Source organism: Pezoporus occidentalis, unplaced genomic scaffold (genome assembly GCF_034315485.1).
Source record: "Pezoporus occidentalis ecotype Australia unplaced genomic scaffold, CSIRO_AGI_Poc_V1 ctg63, whole genome shotgun sequence".
NCBI classification, from domain to species: Eukaryota; Metazoa; Chordata; class Aves; order Psittaciformes; family Psittacidae; genus Pezoporus; species Pezoporus occidentalis.
This window is the reverse complement of record NW_026915977.1, coordinates 6,434,920-6,454,674: the sequence shown is the minus strand read 5'-3', so window position 1 is coordinate 6,454,674 and position 19,755 is coordinate 6,434,920. Positions and strand designations below refer to the sequence as shown.

The 19,755-nt window shown below is 46.0% G+C and overlaps 2 protein-coding genes across 2 annotated transcripts in view; one reads left to right on the top strand and one right to left on the bottom strand.

Annotated features, from left to right (window-relative positions):
• TRPC5 (transient receptor potential cation channel subfamily C member 5) overlaps positions 1-6,996 on the top strand; it is a 95,162-nt gene extending 88,166 nt beyond the window's left edge. The window contains exons 8-11 of the mRNA XM_062640009.1: positions 2,003-2,209; positions 2,389-2,430; positions 4,850-4,939; positions 5,655-6,996. Of these exons, the coding sequence (XP_062495993.1) occupies positions 2,003-2,209; positions 2,389-2,430; positions 4,850-4,939; positions 5,655-6,389 (1,074 nt within the window). The 3' untranslated portion in view covers positions 6,390-6,996. The remainder of the gene's footprint in view (positions 1-2,002; positions 2,210-2,388; positions 2,431-4,849; positions 4,940-5,654) is intronic.
• Positions 6,997-18,314: 11,318 nt separating this feature from the next.
• ALG13 (ALG13 UDP-N-acetylglucosaminyltransferase subunit) overlaps positions 18,315-19,755 on the bottom strand; it is a 28,073-nt gene continuing 26,632 nt past the window's right edge. Inside the window, exon 30 of the mRNA XM_062639968.1 lies at positions 18,315-19,547. Within this exon, the coding sequence (XP_062495952.1) occupies positions 19,282-19,547 (266 nt within the window). The 3' untranslated portion in view covers positions 18,315-19,281. The remainder of the gene's footprint in view (positions 19,548-19,755) is intronic.

The following is a 19,755-nucleotide window of genomic DNA, read 5'->3' as shown; positions in this document are numbered from 1 at the left end:
CCAAGCTGCCTTCTCCCTTCTGACTCCTCAACGGGACCTCGTTGAGTCCTGTTCACACTGGAGCAGATTCACACCTGCTTCTGTATTGACAAAGAACTGAACACACACACGTCTATCCAGAATAACAGTCCTTGCAGTCTCTTTCAGCTACTGCCGTACCCCAGACTCTGCAGCTGCCCCAGACAGTGCTGTCAGTGCTGCCACGTGGGAAAGGTTCACTCACAGTAGGGCTGAGTAACTCAGTGCTGATCTCATGCAGGAAGAGACAAATGAAGAAGAGATGAGCACTGCTTGTTCTTTTATTTTCTTAGTGGCAGTTACTGCTGCAAACTGCATTTTTTACTACCCAGAGCTTCATTTCCACCAGCATCAGCTTCTAATGCTTCACAGTGATGCTGCAATTTCCTTGCTTAGGGGGACTGTTAATGTGTGAGGCAAGAAGGCGCATGGCACGCTGCTGCTCTGAGTCTACCCATGGCTTGAAAACAGCCCTTGCACTAAGCTGGCAGGGGAACAGTAGTGTTCTAGGCTGATTCAGGCCATCTGCAGAGACTAATGTGCTCGTGGGCCACTGAGGCTCTTGGTTTAAACCCAGAGCTGCACATAACCTGAATACACCACTAAACCGGAGCTCAGCTGCACCTCACTGTCCAGATCTGAGCACATTTCCCCATGCCAGAACACTGGAGCTCAGCCACAAAGCTGGTGTAGTGATTTTTTGGGCCTAATGTTCAGCCATATTTTACTCAAACTCCCTGTCCTGCACCTCAGTGCCTGTTTCTGAGGGCTGCAGCATCCCTCACTCAAGAGGGCTGCTTGTTCCAGCCTGGTTGAAGCTGTCCTTTCCTCCTACTTGTGCTGCTCCTTAGCTCAGATCACCACGGCTTTGGTTTAATCTCCTGTCAGGTACTGCTGCCAGACATGCTGAACAGCTGAAATGCCATAACCATCAGCTCAGCACTGTGCTCTGCAGTGGGAACAATTCACTAACTTCCCATTTAGATTCAGTGTCCTGTTGTTAGCTGTGGTCAGCACTGCCTGGCTTGAAGGCTTCAAACTCTTTCCTTCTTCTTCTGGCTAACATCAGGATTTCTGCAGAACCGGTGGTACTGTTTAACTCCAGATGAGCACAAAATCCATTCTGAATGCTGCTGCAGCAGCTCTCTGAGTGCAGGCTGGAGGCAGAGAGCTCTGCCCTGATGGTGGAGGGAATATGGAGTGTGTTACTGAGCAGAAGAGCCTGTTGACTCCATGGAATACCTTGATTTGGGGGTCACCATTCTGCAGTCTGTGAGGGCAGTGTCTTGCACAGCCTTGGTATTCCTTTGGCAGTGACTGTATGGACCGTGTGTCTGCCTGTGCAGCTGTAAAGTGATGCTGTTGACTTTCCACCGTTACTTTGGGGGATGAAAACCACTAGAGCACGGCAAGCTAGCGTGGTGCTAACACAAGTGGAACAAAACAAACAGTAAAATGTCTTCTCGTTTGTGTAAGGATAATGCGGAGGCAAGATGTAAAATACGGCACGCATAAAATGTGTCGCTTCCTTGTAAGAGCTGAATTCATGGATGCTATAAAACAGAAACAAAAAATCCCTACTGTGAAATATCTTTTCCTAGGGAAGAAAGCGAGAATTCATTGGATTTATGCATGAAAACCAAGGGTCTGTGCAATAAAAGTGCTAACAAAAAGCAAAGAAAGGTGTTTTCTTGCTTCTTGTATTGGCAAACTAATACGAGCACAGCCTCTGAGGATGAAGCTGGGCTTTAGCATCTGCAATTCCTTCTTCTGAATATTGCTGTCATCTCATTCCTCAGGGGTTGGTATTTTGACACTCTGGCTACATTTCACATTGATTTTAAGTACACCCCCAGCAAGGGAGATGGAAGAAGCGCTCCTGCTCTGCCTGAGCTGGAGAGCTCCCTTTATTGCTCACGTGCCACCTCCTCGGCCATGCAGAGCCTGCCTGAAGCTGTTGATAGTCTCCCTCCTTCTCCCACAGGACCATGCGGATATCGAGTGGAAGTTTGCCCGGACGAAGCTCTGGATGAGTTACTTTGATGAAGGTGCCACTCTGCCTCCTCCTTTTAACATCATCCCAAGTCCCAAGTCGGTCTGGTACCTCTGCAAGTGGCTTCACAATCACCTGTGCCCAGGCAACGACTCTGACAACGAACAGAAGAGGCACGAAAACCTCAAAACATTCACAGTAAGGAGCTGCGTGCGTTTACACTTCGCTTTTCCAGGGTGCTTGTGCACGTTCACATCACAAGGGCCCCTGCACTGCTGGTGCAGTAGAAGGTTGCTGGCTCATAACTTGCTAGGAGCCATCAGGAGCACTAAAGACGGGACTGAAGAGGTAACATGTCTGTGCCTTTCCCTTTCCAGGAGCGGCATGCTGACAACCTGATCCAGAATCAACATTACCAGGTAAACTCTTGAGCACACAAAGGTCTTGTTTTTCCTTCCTGCTCATTTTCTGGAACCTCCATTCTTGCTTCTGCAATGTATTCTGCTAAGTGCAGGTCCCCTCAGAGGATTTTGCTTAGCACGGATTAAAACCTTTTCCTCATTGGAGGTGGGATGATTGAGTAAATCACTCCTTGCCTTTCACCCCCTCTGAAGCAGTGGAAAACTTGCTGGGTATCAGTCTAGCAGCACAAGTCAAAGGTGACACCCTCAGGTCCGTCAGAGGGACCAGGCTGTCACAGCACCCTGATTAAATCTGTTTCTGCAGTGTTTTCACACACTCCTGAATTGTTCCTCTCCTGCTGTTTTTGTAAAGCATCCCAGTGCTTGGGATTTGTTTTGGACAGCTCCGGAAGGAGGAACGGTCCCTTTGTTGAGTTTTGCTGGCTTTGTTTATTCTCAGCCTGCCTGTCATCAAATGCTCATTAAAGTCAAGCTACAAAAGGATGAAACTGTATTAAAAGCAGCTTCAGTACTTGCATTCAGTGTGGTGCATTATGCCAGCGTGCTGGAAGGGAAAATAGTGCTCTCCAGAATGTTAGGTGGTACTTTAGGGTTACTGACAAAAGGCATCAGGGATTTGTCTTACTTAAGACATCTGCTTTTTAAAGAGTATTTTTCTCTGAGGTTGGTGTTTGCTGTAATGAGTCACCTTTGACAACAGACATTTGGTTATTTCCTGACTTCACAGCACAGCTTATGGGTACCAACAGCAGGAGCTTTTACACAAACCTCCCAGTAAAACCTCAGTGCGGAGACTGTGTTGGTGTTGCTCAGACTTGTTATCCCTATTTATGAAATGGGGGAAATGAAGGGAAGGTTTGGAGTAGTTTCTTGGGTACTGAGAGATCCACCTCTGTGTATGTTGCCAGCACAGATACATGTACAAGCCTGAAGTACCAGTTTGCTTATATAAAGTGAGCAAAGAGGTTCATGAATACAGAGCAAGATGGATCTCATCCTGCCAAAAACCTGCACTGTAACAAACAGGCACACACAGCACATCCATGAGTTTGGTCACCTTAAGAACTGACATTAGACAGCTTGGGGACACTTAAGAACATCCAGATTTTCTTCTCAACAGCTTTTACACATACAAAATGGGTAGAAAGTGCCTGCTTGCTGTAGTTAACTCCTGAGCATTCAAGGTGGAAGGTACATAACCCTTTCATAGAATCATAGAATAGTTAGGGTTGGAAAGGACCTTAAGATCATCCAGTTCCAACCCCCCTGCCATGGCCAGGGACACCTCACACTAAACCATAACACCCAAGGCTCTGTCCAGCCTGGCCTTGAACACTGCCAGGGATGGAGCATTCACAACCTCCCTGGGCAACCCATTCCAGTGCCTCACCACCCTCACAGTAAAGAATTTCCTCCTTATATCCAATCTAAACTTCCCCTGTTTAAGTTTGAACCCGTTACCCCTTGTCCTATCACTACAGTCCCTAATGAAGAGTCCCCCCCCCAGCATCCCTATAGGCCCCCTTCAGATCCTGGAAGCTGCTCTGAGGTCTCCATGCAGCCTTCTCTTCTCCAGGCTGAACAGTTCCAACTTTCTCAGCCTGTCTTCATACAGGAGGTGCTCCAGCCCCTGATCATCCTCGTAGCCTCCTCTGGACTTGTTCCAACAGTTCCATGTCCTTTTTATGTTGAGGACACCAGAACTGCACACAATGCTCCAAGTGAGGTCTCACGAGAGCAGAGCAGAGGGGCAGGATCACCTCCTTCGACCTGCTGGTCACGCTCCTTTTGATGCAGCCCAGGATACGGTTGCTTTCTGCGCTGTGAGCGCACACTGAAGCCGGCCCATGTTCATTTTCTCATCAACCAACACCCCCAAGTCCTTCTCCGCAGGGCTGCTCTGAATCTCTTCTCTGCCCAACCTGTAGCTGTGTCTGGGATTGCTCCGACCCACGTGCACTTGTCTCTTGGCATGGTTAAACTTCATGAGGTTGGCATCAGCCCGCCTCACAAGTGTGTCAAGGTCCCTCTGGCTGGCATTCCTTCCCTCCAGGGTATCAACCGAACCACACAGCTCGGTGTCATCGGCAAACTTGCTGAGGGCACACTCGATCCCACTGTCCATGTCAGCAATGAAGATGTTGAACAAGACCGGTCCCAACACCGATCCCTGAGGGACACCACTTGTTACTGGTCTCCAGCCGGACATTGAGCCATTGACCACAACTCTTTGTGTGCGAAAAGACCTTTCCAAACCTTTCCAAAGTTTTGTTCTCTTTAAAAGAGGGAGTTCTCCTTCTAACGGAGGGTGATTTTCTTTCTAGTCAGCAGAGCTGGGACAGAGTTCTGTGGGTCAGAACTCGGGGAAGTGCAGCAAGAACAGAGTCTGAATCACTCATGTTGTTTCCTGTTCCAGGAGGTGATAAGAAACCTTGTGAAAAGATACGTTGCAGCAATGATAAGAACTTCCAAAACCAACGAAGGTTTAACTGAAGAGAACTTCAAGGTAATTCGTTATTCCTTAATTCCTTAATTTATTACACTCATTCAAGTAGCAGCTTGCAGAGCTCACACTTACTTGTTAGGATGATCTGCAGCCTCTGTGGGAATAGGAGTGTTACTGGAGCTGGGACCTAGATGATGTGCATGTGGGGGTTTTGAGCAGAAAATCCTACTTGAGTATCTTCTCATATGATCACCTCCCGATTTTTACTGTGTTCTGTAGACAAAAGCACTGGGAAATGGTAGGAATGAAGTACCTGATTTGAGTTAACATCATGTTCCTAACCCTAACCCAGGCAGAGCCAAAGAATGAGTCTGGGTTAATGGATACGAAGACCACACACCAACATGTTAAAGTTGGGCCTATCACCTAAACAGGATTCCTGCCCCTGAGTTTCAGCAGTTTCCCCTCTTCTGGAACTCCCTTATTTGACCTTTATTTTTCTTGGAGGGGGTGGTGGTGTGGGCAGAGCAGGTTGGTCATTGGGGCTGGTCCCACAGCCTTGGGAGACAAAGACCTTGGGAGGTCTCCAATTCTTGGTATTGCCAATGCTTTTTGTTGTGTGTCACTGAGTAATGATGATGGACCTGGTGTTCTTGCAAGTGTGGTTTGCTATCAGCCATCTGCGTAACTGAACAGCTCTCCCAAGGGACTGTGATCGTTCTTCCGTGTCACAGATAACGCTGCTGAGCATAATTCATTTCTGCTCTTGCCCTAGGAGTTAAAACAGGACATCTCGAGTTTTCGCTATGAAGTTCTTGACCTCTTAGGAAACAGGAAGCCCCAGAGGAGAAGTTACTCTACCAGCAGCACGGAGGTGTCCCAAAAGGATGAAACAAATGAGGATGGTGCTGGAGAAAAACCTAAAGCCAAGAGCGTGTCTTTCAATGTAGCCAACAAAAAAAAGGACTTCAATGTATCTGCTCTGATTAAAACTATGTCCGGGATTGATATGGTGGAAGAGAAGCCAAAAAGCAACGGGATCAGTAAGCGCTCCTTTGTCCGGAATGGAAATAGAGTGCAGAGACTTTCCAGCTCCAAGAAGGAGTCCTTTAAGAGACTGGGCCTGCTTTTCTCCAAGATGAATGGACACGTCCCTGAACCAAACTCAGAACCCATGTACACTATTTCAGATGGAATTATTCAACCACACTACATGTGGAAAGACATTAAATATTCTCAGATTGATAAAGAGAAAGAAGAGAATTGTTCCAAAAGTGAAATTAACCTCAATGAGGTGGACTACAGTGGGAACACGAGACTTACAGGACAGAGCAAGGAGTGCCCTGTGGTTTGTACCAGCTCCCTTCACTGTGCTTCCAGTATTTGTTCCTCTAACTCCAAACTTATAGACTCGTCAGAGGATGTGTTTGATTCATGGGGAGAGGCCTGTGACTTGTTTATAAACCAGTGGAAAGATGGGCAGGAGGATCACGTCACGACTCGGCTATAAGTAAAGCTATCTTAGCACTCCCTGGAGAACTTAGCCCCTTATTTGTAATGGTTTGCTCTCATCTGATTCAGCATTACCATTTCCTTTCTGTCCACAGGTGGGAAAGAAGCGTCAGACTCATGTTAGCCTATTTTATAGCCATCTGCAGGTTTTCCATTTACTATTTTTACACTCACAAATACCAAACTAAAGGTTTCACCACTGATAAGGTCACTGTAACCCACAGGAGTTCCTTCAGATGCAGTCTTGTCTCCAAACCCCACAGACTTCAGACACGCTGGGGGCCGAGGAAAGGATTCCTCCTGTGCTGTCACCATCGTCCCACCGCCACTGGGTTCTCACTGCTGCTATCCAGCCCGTTGGGTCTGCATCCTGCTTGGTTTTCCTCATCCACACAACCAGCTGGTGAGCAGTGGCTTAGCAGGAGGCTGAGAATCGTGTTTAAAATCTTCTTAGAAAGGGTTTCAATTTACAACTGGGCTTTTTTGTTTTCTTTAAGCAATATGGACCTCCGAGTCTTTCGGTTGTGTGTGGGTTTCAGGTTGTTTGTTATATTAATACTGTAAATGGTTACTGAATAAGAGACCCCTTTGATCATCCACTAGAACATGGTATGATTTGCTCATTTACCCAATTCCCATGACAGATTCCCCCTGTAGGGAGCAGAATGACCTGCCAGTTAGGGCCTTGCTGCCAACTTCTGCATAGGTGAACTGCCCCTGAACCGGCCGTGGCTGCTCGAAACCCAAACCTCAGTGTGGTTCTCACATTGAGCCAAACCCAGTGCTCAGCTGCATCTTGAAATTCCTAATCTCATTCCACTGCTGCATTTACTTTTTGCTGCCTCTCTGATGGATGGAAGGCTTTAGGAAGGAAACCATCCTCCTGGATGGCAAGTGCTAAGAGAGAGCATCTTCCCTGGGCCCGGGAGCTGCATTTTTGACAAGCAGTCTAAGCAATAGAGGCTCAGACTGCATCTGGCAGCCTGGAAAGTCTCTGCAGTTCCTTTGCTAAGGTGCAGCAAAAAGGAGTGCAGCGGTAGAGGTTATCTTTTCTTTCCCTAATCATGGTAGTGTCAGCACAGGACCTTGCACTGTCACTGCTTTTGTCCTAAGGAGCATCAGCGTGGGGAGAAGACAACCCCATCAAGGGCAAAATGGTTCATTTTTTAACAGTGATTTCAGTTTTAACCATGTGATACTTGAACTTTCTTGTGTGGTGTTGCTAAGAAACACAGAGATCAGCACTTGCCACCGCTCCAGAGCCGGTACTAAGTCAGCTGCTTGCTTGGAGGAAGCAAGTCCCAAGCTCAGAACTGTCCTTCCCATAGGACAGAGCCTTGTTCCAGCGCTCGTGCTGCCACGCTTCAGGCTCAGTTCCCAGGAGAGGTTACAGGAGCTGGAGCATACCCCAGGGGTGGCCGCCAAAGCATCACCTCTTGTGTGAACTGGTTGTGAGCTGCACTTGGAAAAGCGTAATGCTGGGAAATCCACAGTGCCACTGGCGCTGCTCAGATGCTACCACAGGGCAGGAGCAGCGCTCGCGGCAGCACGAGGGTCAGGAGGGGGATTTCTCACAACAGCCATTTCCCCCCAACGAGCTGCTGGGACGCCTGCAGCTGGATGCTCTGCTGGGGCTTGAAACCTGCCTCTCCCTTTGGGCACCTAAAGGTTACAGCTGCATCGGGGTAAATGTGAACGCTGCAGCCCAGCTCCTCTAGCAGCATTGCGAGTGCCAGCACACGGGACCCGTGGGCAGGTTTCAGTACAGACCTCAGGGAGGAGACTGTGGCTCTAGGGCAGCTCTGGTGTCAAGGAAAATCAGCAACAAGGAGCAGAGACTCCATAACGTTTCTGTACTCCTTGCTGATGACACCACTCTTGTTACCAGCATGCAGTAGAAAGCCCCAGATATTTAAGCCTCTGTCTGCGTTAGTTAAGGCAGAGTGAAAAGCATTTTTGCATGGACAGATTTCAGGCTTTCATACCGACTGCAGGGTTAGAGCTGTCTGAGAGCTGCATCTCCTCTTCCTTGAGGAAAGGCTGAGCAAACTGGTCTGTGTGCTGCACAAGGAGACCTGTAGAATGTGCAGGTCAGAAGCAGCTTGCTGATCCCTCATCAAGGGATCCAGCAGCCCTGTCATTTGGGAGCTGCAGTCACACCGACTGCAGGCAGCTCCCAGAGCTGCTCACAATAAAAGCCCTGCAGTTTAATAAACCAAACTGAACACATTTCTGGAAAGAGGGACATGAGCAAGAGCTGCTACAGGGGGGTTGAATCAGTTTAAGCCTCACCCAACCCCACCGCAGTTTGTGAACTGTACTTGACATGGGGCCAGCAAATCTTTTTGGTATTTCCTGTGCAAGGAGTAAGAATGAAAACGATTCAAGTAGGGCTGTGCAGAGACATCCACTGAAGCTGGGACAGAAGCGGGGCTCCTGTCCTTGGACAGCAGAAAAGGTATTTAAGCTTTCCCTGAGAACCGGTGGTGGTTGTAACGTGTCATTCACTCGCAGCACTGCACTAACGGGTACGAATAAACTGAAACAATTAACTCTGCAGTGGTGCCCCCCAACAATGACACAGGGCAGCACAAACTGCCTGAGCCACATTCCCATGCTGTGTCCCGAAAGGGCAGGGGCAGTCACAGCCTCGCTGGGATGGTGTGATGGATCCTGCAGCCTGCAGGGCCCTCCCAATAGCAGTGTTAAAGCGAGAGCTGCATCACGGCTGGGGCTCCCCCAGGGTTTGTTTCGGCACCCAGATACTTCCTCTCTGAGCTGACTGCGGAACTCAAACACAAACCTTTGCTTTGCTGTGACTGATTCACGTGTCCAGGAGGTTGCAGAACTCAGATTGGTTCCCCCAAAAGGCAAAGTCCTGTTTGATTGCATCTATGCATCCCCTTTGGTAGCAATAGACTTTATAGCAGCTGGTGAATTATTATTACACTAAAACAGGAGCTTCAGGGGAGGGAAATTAAAGCAGCCTGTGAAAAATAGGATGATAATTAAAAACCCAAGTAGGTTTTGCTCCACTTGCAGTCACAGTACTTGGGATTCACCAGCATTCACCCATTTTCTATTGCTCAACAAGGAAACACGTTTTAGTGCAAGTTCCCTTTCCTTCAGAGCCGGTGAACTGCCCGTGCTGCCTCTGCAAGCGAGCAGGGTGGGAGCTGGTGGGATGCTTGGAGCTGCTCCCATGAGGAGTTAAACTTCTCCTTGGCTTGGGTTCAGGATGCACAGCTGTGCTCCAGCTGGCACAGGCCTGGCCTTTCCTGGGCTTCAGGAATAACCCTTACACATATGCAAGGAATTGGGAGTAATAGAGTCTTTACCACTTTTTCTTTAGGTTTCTTGCTCCTGAAGTTGCTTTGTTTCTCACCTGCCATCCCCGGTGTCATTTTCACCGGGCTCTTTAAAGCAGTACCACCCACAAGTGACCACCAAGTAAACGGTTAACAAACAACAGCCAGGGTTAAGAACATCACCTTAGAGCTGGGAGGTGTTTGTGCTCAGGTCAGAGGCTAAGGAAGCTGTTCAGGAACAAGGAATTAACTGACCTATCTCTGCAGATGATGTGGTAATGGCATTTGTATATTCACTGACTCACCGCTCTGTGTGTGTGGATACTCAAGTATTTGGCTGCGGGGTCCCTCCAGAGGAAGATGCACCACAGGGAGAGCGCAGGGTTAGAGAACAGGACAGCTGAGGTCTAGTCCCAGCTTTGCCACCGATTCACCTGTGACCTTGGGCAAGTCACTTCACCTCTCTGATTGCCTCAGTTTCCCCATCTGTAAAATAGGGATAATAATACTTACCTACCTCGCAGGGGGGGTTAGTTCATTATTTATAAGCACTTTCAGATCCTCAAATTAAAGGCGCTATATACAGGAAGCAGTTCATATCCGTAGCAGTAGGATGTACTTTTATTTTCTTACAGTTCATTCAGGTTAGGATTTAACTGTATGTCCGTTATGAGAGTTTTCCATGTAGAAAACTGGCATGGTTTCCCCAGGAAGGGAAATTAGGGGACTTCTGCAGTAGACAGTGAGCAGGAGGAGCATACCCTGGAAGCCTAAACTCTTTAACACCCTTGCTTTTGTGATTTATGTCTCACCCTTCAGTCACGTCACTGTGTTTGTGTTTCATCCTTTTTCTGATGGTACATGTAACATAATTTTTAGCAGAAACAGCCACTGTAAATATTAAAGAGTATTTAAATAAATATATTCATGTATAAATATTAAACTTTACCTTTTAAAGAGGTCAAGATCGGTTGATGCAACAGACTTCTAAGCATGGGGAGGTTCCACAGGCACTGACGTGCACGCATGTGCTAGGATACTTGTATAGGGCTATAGGGAAGTGTCACCACGTGTCATCACTTCCTTCGTGTTCATTTTTCACCCCCTCATTGGGAAGGGCTGGCCATGGGGTCTCACAGTGTGCTGGGTGTGCAGTGTGCTGGGGCACAGGAAGGGCTGGAGCGAAATCCCTGCTGCCTGCTCAGCATGAGGAGGAGCGGCACAAGGCAGGTCCCAGGCACGCACCTCGGGCAGTGGTGTATCACCTATACAAGGGCTGCTGCAGGAACCTTTCCTGGACAGCAGGAGACTGTCTCCTGCATCCCTACAGGGGGGCCTTCACCCTGGTTTCTCTGTAGGTACAATCTGGTTTCCTTCAGTGCTTTCTCAGGATAAAAGTCTTTGGTTTGAGTGACGGGAGCTCTAAGATTTGACTTGCACAGTAAGGGCGCTGCGAGCATCCTGAGCTCCCTTTCCAGGAACACGAGCAGTTGCAGGGTGTCTGCACAGGGTATTTGGACAGTTACTGGTAAGTGTAAGCATGGACCTGATTTACTGCTGGGTTTTCTAGCAGTTAGAAAACTACATAAGCACCTGCTGCTGTCTCACTGTTAAGTGTATGTCCCACTTCCCTTGGGACTTCTCGGTTTTGCTTTGATATTTCTACCTTCTGTTTCAAAAGACCAAAATCCCAAAGAAAAGCGTATTTCAGTTAACCAGGAAGAGGTTCAGTTTTGGTTTCATGTCTGGCCGAGTTCTCCTTTAACCAGGTAACTTCTCCTGTGGGGTGCTAACACTGTCCCACAGACACGGCTATGAGAAAGTTCTGTGCAGCCTCAAAGGCTGACTTCCAAAGAAACAGGATCACTCGCCCACCTCTCTTGTAATCACACAAACAGAAATGGCAAAAAATAAGCAAAAGCATCCAAACCACATGGGGTGCCTGGAATTAATGGAAGTTGTTACTCAACTAGCAGCTCTATGGGGCTGTTTTTGGGGCGGATGCACTGTGGGACCTCCCGAGTGCTGCAGCACAGCCGGTTGCAGCCTGCCTGGGTGTGCTGGAAGCATCACTGACTCCTATTCGTGTAATGGGAGAATTGGTGAGACCACAGTGAATAATAGCTCACGGGAGGAGCATCTAAAATAAACTGTTACCAGAATAAGCTGCAGTTTGCAGTGAATGTGTAACTCAAAACCTAACAAGTCAATCCCTTACTGGGGTTTTTGGAGGAGGAGGAGGAAGCAGGGAGCACTCTGGGGTAGCCACATCAGTTCTACCCATCTATAATTGGATTCAGTTTCATTTTCACACAAAATTCCCCATTTCAGGTCACTACACTGTTACAAACACATCATATATTATTCATACAATTGCCTCCACCTACAACAACTCCGGCTCTGGAGTAAATTCATGACCAAGAACGATGATTTCAATGCTTTAGATACAGAAGTATATTTAAGTGCAGACACGTTTGTTCCTCCCCTACCAAATGTGACAGGATTTTGTGCTTCAGGGAAACACTTCTACATGCTGTGTTTGTTTAAGATGTGCAAAACAAACAACAAACCCAACCACTACAGCAATAGAGCCCTACTGCCCTAGCTCAGAACTCCCACTATGCTAAAAGACAGATGGGTCATGCAGTTCATTCTTCACATGCTAACCCTTCTCAATCCATGGCTCACCTACCACGGAGCCAGTGCAGCCCATTCCTCCTGGCCAGCATTGTCTTCTTCAGCATGGATTATTGTGGTTAGTGGAGGGAATTTCCCCCCCCCCTCCCATCTAAGGTATCTCCCTATCAGCAGTAACTCCTAAGCCAGCAGAAACAATGTGCTTAGGACAAGAAATGATCAATGAAGGAGCTGGCCTTTAGCACACTAGCTAAGAGAACACTGTGATACCTTTAGCCAATGGAGTGAAATGCCTTTTGACTATAAATAGCTGTTTTTGAGCAAGGGGGCACTTTTTGGTGTAGCTATTTTTGGGGTATTGTATAGTCCTGTTTAAAAACTACTGAATGTGTTTATAAGGTGGGTCTGGAGGGCTGAGGGTCTTGGGGAAGCCAAGGATAGTAGTAGATGCTTAAGGACTCTATTTTCTATATAGCAAGCCCTAGAGACCCTAAGGCTTAACTGTGCAAACAGATTTTTTAGCAATCAAATTAACTCTTCATTAAAAAAAAGCTATCACAGAAAGAGCTTCACACCTGAACATACTCACTTGTTTTAAACTGCCATTTACTTCGTGGCATAAGAAGGTGAGGCTTTTTTTTTTTGCCCTCCTTTATTTTAGTTTTGATCAGCAACTGCTCCAGGCAAAAGAGCTTTTAGATGTGAGAAGATAAAGACAGAGAAGGGAGCTCAGCATTCGCCAGTTGAGTAACAGCCAGCCCTAGAGACAGGCGGAGAGACGAGGGGAAGAGCAAAAAGCAAAACCAAGCGCTTAGTTTTATGTACTTTTCTACTCGCATCTCTCCTGTCTGTAGTGCAGCCTCCACATCATCCCCATGTGCGACATGTAAAAATGAAATGATGTACATAATAAATAAAATTATTTATTTTATGTGTATTTTTAGCTTAACTGTAAACTGAAAATAAAGAAAAAAGGCATTTAATTTTTTCCCAAAATGTAAGCCTATTGAAATTCAAGGTGTTTCTACCTTTTCAGATGTAACATTTCCAGCTGCCTATTGATAATAAACATTTATGAACAGCAACGGGCCTGGCATTTATAGTTTCTTAGTTATCACATTCAGCACAGATTCTCCAGGGCTGTCAGATGAGCACGTAAGGACCCCAATTCTATAGGGTCTTATACTGGTACTTACATAAAGACATGGCACAGTCCCGCTCACCTACAACAAAGCTGGCCACCAAATTTGTGTTCCTGTTCATGGGCAAGAGCTGAACAACACCTGGCTCTGTAAAACCAAATGCACACCGAACAATCCAACCCCTTCATATCCTGTCTACCACAGAAAGCAGCAAACCACGGGAGGTGTTGGTGAATAAAACACACCACATGAACGCAGTCACTCCTGCAGAAAGAAGTCTCGGTGTAATTCCATTTTAATTTGCTCCCCAGAGATATCCTTACACCAGCACAACTACATCAGCCACACTGGGGTATATACAGCAATACACAGCAATAGAGCCAAGAGTGTAAAAGAGTCATTAAGCAACAGCATCCAACTGTATTAACATAATTTGCTTACGTAAAGCTGTCCTCCAACAGCATCTCACTGGAGGCATGGAGATAGGCTTCAAAAGCTGAGGCCCGTTGTCAAGCCTCCAGTAGAACAAGAGTTTTCTCAAGTTAAACAGCAGCAAGATCCCTTTCCTTGCAATGCAGAAGATTCCAGCCCAAGGGAGACAGGGACACAGAGAGCAATAAACACAGCCCAAGCCAAAAGCTGTAGCAAAGCCCAGGACCACAGTGATCCACAGCTACAGAACTCTAAATACCCACATAATGACAGAAAGCTATTTTATTTAAATACAGAAGACATTTCCAAGCTACATGAGTGCATTCCCACTCACATCGGAGAGCTGAGAAGTTCAAAGTTCAGGCATCCCGAATCCCAAGTTGTGCTTCCTATTCCAGAAACAGGAACCAAACTGCACCTGCAAATGACTTCCATCTCCTTGGCTGTCCCTGCGGATGCAGACAGATGTGCTGCAGCAGAGAATTCCAGATGTGACCAGGGAGGCAGGGGAAGAAGTTTCAGAGTGTATTGTACCTCCCCTTACTTGTGCTTCCTGAAGCAGCAATATAAATCACACATTCACTTCATCACCACAAACACTGAAACAAAGGTTTTTGGCTTTTAACTATGACAAACATTAAAAAGAACTGGTTTTAAAAAGCCAGAAATGACAATTTGGATTGGATTGGAATCACAGAATTACAGAATCCTAAGGGTTGGAAGGGACCACAAAAGATCATCTAGTCCAACCCTCCTGCAAGAGCAGGGTAACGCTAATGGATAGGGAACATGAAAAGCATATAAAGGAGAGTGTAGAGGGAGTTAGTGCATTAACTTCATCATTCGAGGATATTGGACTTCCTCTCAAAAGTCCATTTTCTCTAATACAGCACAGCTACAAGAACAGAATGACACTTAGGGTAAGCCCCAGCACCCTGAAGCTCATGGCAGAACACCTGCTTCAGGGAAGGTAAGAGTTTGTATCTGGGATAAACAGCCATGAACCTGATGAGCCCAACACATAAACACACCCCATCAGGACTTGGGTGCCTGTTCCTGTAGATTGCACCACTTGCAGAGATGGATCAAGTGCAGTAACTGCCTGAGTATATGCTCAGAGCCTATGGCCCGTACTGGGTCAACTGTTTCATACTTGCCCCAACTCAGCTGACTGTGAAACTTGGGAAGCAGCAGTTGCTTGATCATGTATAAGAATTTCTAGATACAGACTTGCCCTGCAGAATTTAAACTCTGATTTTATTGCAACAATCAAGTCCAAGGATTTTATTTTCCTCCTTTATGAAAAAAGCAGTTTCCTGAAGTATGGGTCTGAATTAATACACTGAATGTCTTTGCTATCATTGATGGTGTAATTTTATAACAGAGAAAAGTATCCAGCAGCACCGCAGAGAGAACTGGAAGCTGTGTGAAACACAACTGAGAGAGAAAACCAGCTTGCCCTAGGAATCAGTTTGGTGTTCTTATGTGACCAAGGGGAAACAGAGCACCGGAGTGACAGGCCAGCACACTGGTGCTGCTGGCAGGCCGAAGCAGCGTGCTTTTCTTCTACAGTATTTGTAATAGTTACCTTAAACAACAGATTTTGCAGCTCAGAACACTTCAGAAAGAGACTTGTCCCTCTAGTAAGCAACAGGGGTGCAGGAGATGTCAACACACTCAGAGAAGCTGGACTGGTGGTGCTCTGGCTGTGGAGGCAGTTTGCAGGGCACAGGGCAGGAAGGCAGCACCCACAGCCAACTGCAACAGAGCACAGGCTTGGCACATCCTTTGGTGCAAGACCCAAGCACCACTGCTTAGCTGTATAGCAAAGGGTGCTCAGAGAACGGAAGTGCACTCGAGTGTCTTGAATGTGGTCAGACCAAAGCCTGCTCCTTCCCAGGGCAGAAGGATGTGCAGCAGCTCAGAAGAGGCTGACGTACTGAAAACCACAAGCAGCTCACCCCCCAAACACACACACTACTGTTGATCACTGCCTCTTTCACCCTGCTGTTTCAGAAGAGCTTGGCTCTGAGGCTGTTTATAAGGGCTGTGAAATCACAAGCGCTCACATCTAAAGGGAGCACACTGTGGCGCTGCCTGCTCCTGGAGTCTTCCCGCACAGCCTTCAGGTGTTAATTTAATTTGAGCCCCTGCCTTTCATATACAAAAACATGGTGTGGAAAAGGAGGCGGCAGGCATGACTAGTGCAGGCTTGGCTGCACGTCTCTTCTCCCTGTTAAAGGCTGGAAAGCCATCCACACAAAAGGAAGAGAAATGAAAAACATTTCAGGATCAAATTCCTCCTTTAAAAACTCATTATTCTGCAACATACTTCAAGAAGGCCAATAAAAAAAGCAAGAAAGAACAATTCTGACGGAAAATAATTGTTCCCAATAGAAATCAATACTCATGGATTTTTCTGCACTTGTTTCAATACCCATGGACTTTTCTGTGCTTGTTTCAAGAGAAAATGTGCTTATACGGAAAGCTCTATCCTGCTACCCCTGTTCATGGCAATTCTATGATTCTGCTGGGCATGAAAACCCCGAGCATTGGTCTACTACCAAACTGTAATGGGGCAATAATCAAATGCTGTGTCAAAGTAAACAAGTCTGGGTGATCACACAAAAAACTTGACTCCAGAACAGAATTCTCAGTGTTTCTAATGAAAAAAAAAGCAGCTGACTGCAGGAGACACTAAAACCAGAAGATAAAACCACCAACACGTAACTATGATAACCATTTGTGCAGAAAAAAGGAAGGCTTGTCTCAGTACCAGGAGAAGAAAGGAGGCATTATTCATAGCTTCAGCATGAAAGTGGAAGATACTTCAGTGCCTGACAGTGAGTGTTTGCAATACGACAGATGGCACTTGTGACTGAGGTGGAAACATCCCTAATGACTCCATCATGGAGACTGCACTTAAATCCATTTTAAAGTTCGTAAGTCACACGCTTTACTGGCTCCTGTAAGAGGTTAGTGCAGTGAATGGTTTTTCAGTGAAAGGAGCTATGGTATCATCTCTGCTTTCCACAAAAGGACTGTGCAAGCCAAATGCTCCTCCAGAGGCAGAAATGCAAAGACCAAGGTCCTGACTGCCAACAACTTTGTAAAACCATTTTTGTGCATGGTTTGGGGTTTTTGAAGCAGCACAGCAGCTGATAATCAAATTACCTACTCAAGGTCATCTTCATCATGTTCTGACTTTTAAACTGGCTCTTCCATCTTGAAAAACCATTATTAAATTGCCAAATTACATGTACAGCAATTAGAGACTTGATGAGACAACCCAACAGCCAAGCTTGCAACCCTCCTAACAGAGGAGTCTAGTGCCATTTTCTTTAAGCAAGGGGAGTAAAAAGTTAAGAATTCTATGGAAATAGGATCAACACCAAAAGTGCTGCTTGAACTTAACTTAAAACTTTTAAGGAGTCACTTTTTCCTACTGCTTTTGCTTCTTTGGATACTTAAAACAGATACCAAAGGAAATGTACTGCTCCCCTCCCAATTCTGCAGTTAATATCCATTTTCACCACCACTTAGTTTTGTACAAAAAAAAAAAGAAATAAGAAAATCACTGAACACCAGCATGGTGATTGCAACTTCAGCAAAAGGCAATTACACCACTGTCTGAAGCTGACTTTTTTCTTCAAGCCTTTTAACGTTTGTCTTGGATAGGTGGGGGGAAAGGCGAACGGAGGGGAAGATGTAACTGAAATCTTAGTCATCCAAGTCCACAGTCATAGCATGCACACTCTACCTGGCCTCCCTATAGAAGGGGGAGATACCATGACTGGCTGGACTGCTATCTGCGAAGCAACTGCTGTTGTGGCACTGGCTGGAGTGGAGCAGAAGCCTGAAGGTGGAGCAGCATAAATACCTGCTGAGGCTGAGATTGCTGCAGCGTTCACCCATCACCTGGGAAAGAGTCAGAGTAGTCAGGAGACTGCCTCTACACAGAATTAAAGATTTGCTAAATAAGCATATTTCAGGGCCTCTGGCACTGAGCAGAGTTACCTGCGCTTGTGCTCTTGTTCATTACTCCATGAGAGGACTTTCCAACATGATGCACCTGGGCTGCAAGCAGGGCTCAGCTCACACACATTTCTTGTTGGTTTTGCATGTATGGTGCAAGTTTGTACCAAGGACAGAGCCTGTGCAGACAGTCCTTTGAAAGAATTACAGCTCACATGCACAGATACTCTTAAGTTTTCTTCTTAAACTTACCAGCAAAACCAGAGCTACTGCCTTCCACACCCCATTCTCATGCTGAAATCTTTTGCTACTTTCTCACAGAAGGCTGGAGCAGCTTCACCCCACACAAGACAACTACATCTCTTCAGTCCAGGCTGTTGGATGCCTAGTTGTCAGAAATGTAACCTGCCAGTGATAAATGACCACTCATTTTCATGCGTTCAATGCTTTTATTTTGTGCTCTCAGTGCAAAATGCACACCAAGACTACCACCATTTGTGCAACTGCTTCCACAAAACAAATCTTACAAACATAGAGCAATATCCAATAGATTCAAACGGTATTCTTACTCTTTCAAAAGTAATGAAACCTGTACAGAACAAAATCAGACATAAGAAATATGGCTATTACAAATATGTGACCACTAGTGGCAAAGCAGCATTGATTTGCTGAATCTGAGAAAGCCAATCTCTTTCAAACATCCTCCAATGACCACTCACTTTCATGTGTTCAATGCTTTCATTTTGTGCTCTCAGTGCAAAGTAAACACCAAGACTACCATCATTTGTGCAACAGCTTCCAAAAACCAAATCTTACAAACACAGAGCAATATCCAACATATTCAAACAGTATTCTTAGACGTTTCAAGACTCATGAAACCTATACAGAACAAAATTAGACAGAAGAAATACAGCTATCACAATATGTGACCACTAGTGGCAAAGCAGCATTGATTTGCTGAATCTGAGAAAGCCAACCTCTTTCAAACATCCTCTAATGACCCTGTGCCCTATTTTTACCTGCATTTGTTAACTGCAGCCTATTTCAGTGACTAAGCAAGAACCAGGTGTCTACATGTTCCAGTGCAACCCCTCAGAAGTACAATATTCATTTAGTGATAGCATAGGTTATTACACATACTTTATATAGTCAAACTCAAGCTTTGTGTTCCCTGCACTATTGTTTCTGTACAATCTTTTCCTATGCTTTCCTAAATAATCCACTAAAACATTAAGTCATGTATCACTAGCATAAACCTAAGGAGAGACATGAAATTTGAGTGTAGTTTAATCAACTGACCCAGCCCACTAAGACAAGGTGAGATTTACAAAACAGTATCAACATAGTTGACAAACAAATAAACCAAAGGCAAGAAGTGAGTTTATGGTTCTCTGGTTTACATTCCTTGAGGCACATCATGAGGTGCAGGGTTAGGTGAGGCAATATAGCTCACTTGCTGCGTTGGTCCAGAACTCACAGCATTAGCAATCTGTGGAGAACTTCCATAGGGTGGATTTGCTGGATGCCAGGTACTAACATAGCGATAGGCAGGTACTAAAGAATCAAACCCAGGAAGAGACTGCTGGCTGAAGGGGTCTGACATGACTGGGTAATACACTGACCCGTAGGACAGGGCTGGAGCCTCTCCATTTTGAAAGTTACCTTAAAAAACAGAACAAAATAACACACTCTTACTATAACTGTGGGCTGTTTATGCAGACTTTCATTACTATGAAGACAGCATTACTCTGGTGGCCCAAAGGGAAAATCCATTTGGATGACAATTTTATGCCCATAGATGCCCTTCCTAATGGAGGGGTCAAAATCATTTGGGGTCCTAAGTTAGACTAGAGGACAACTTGCTCACAAA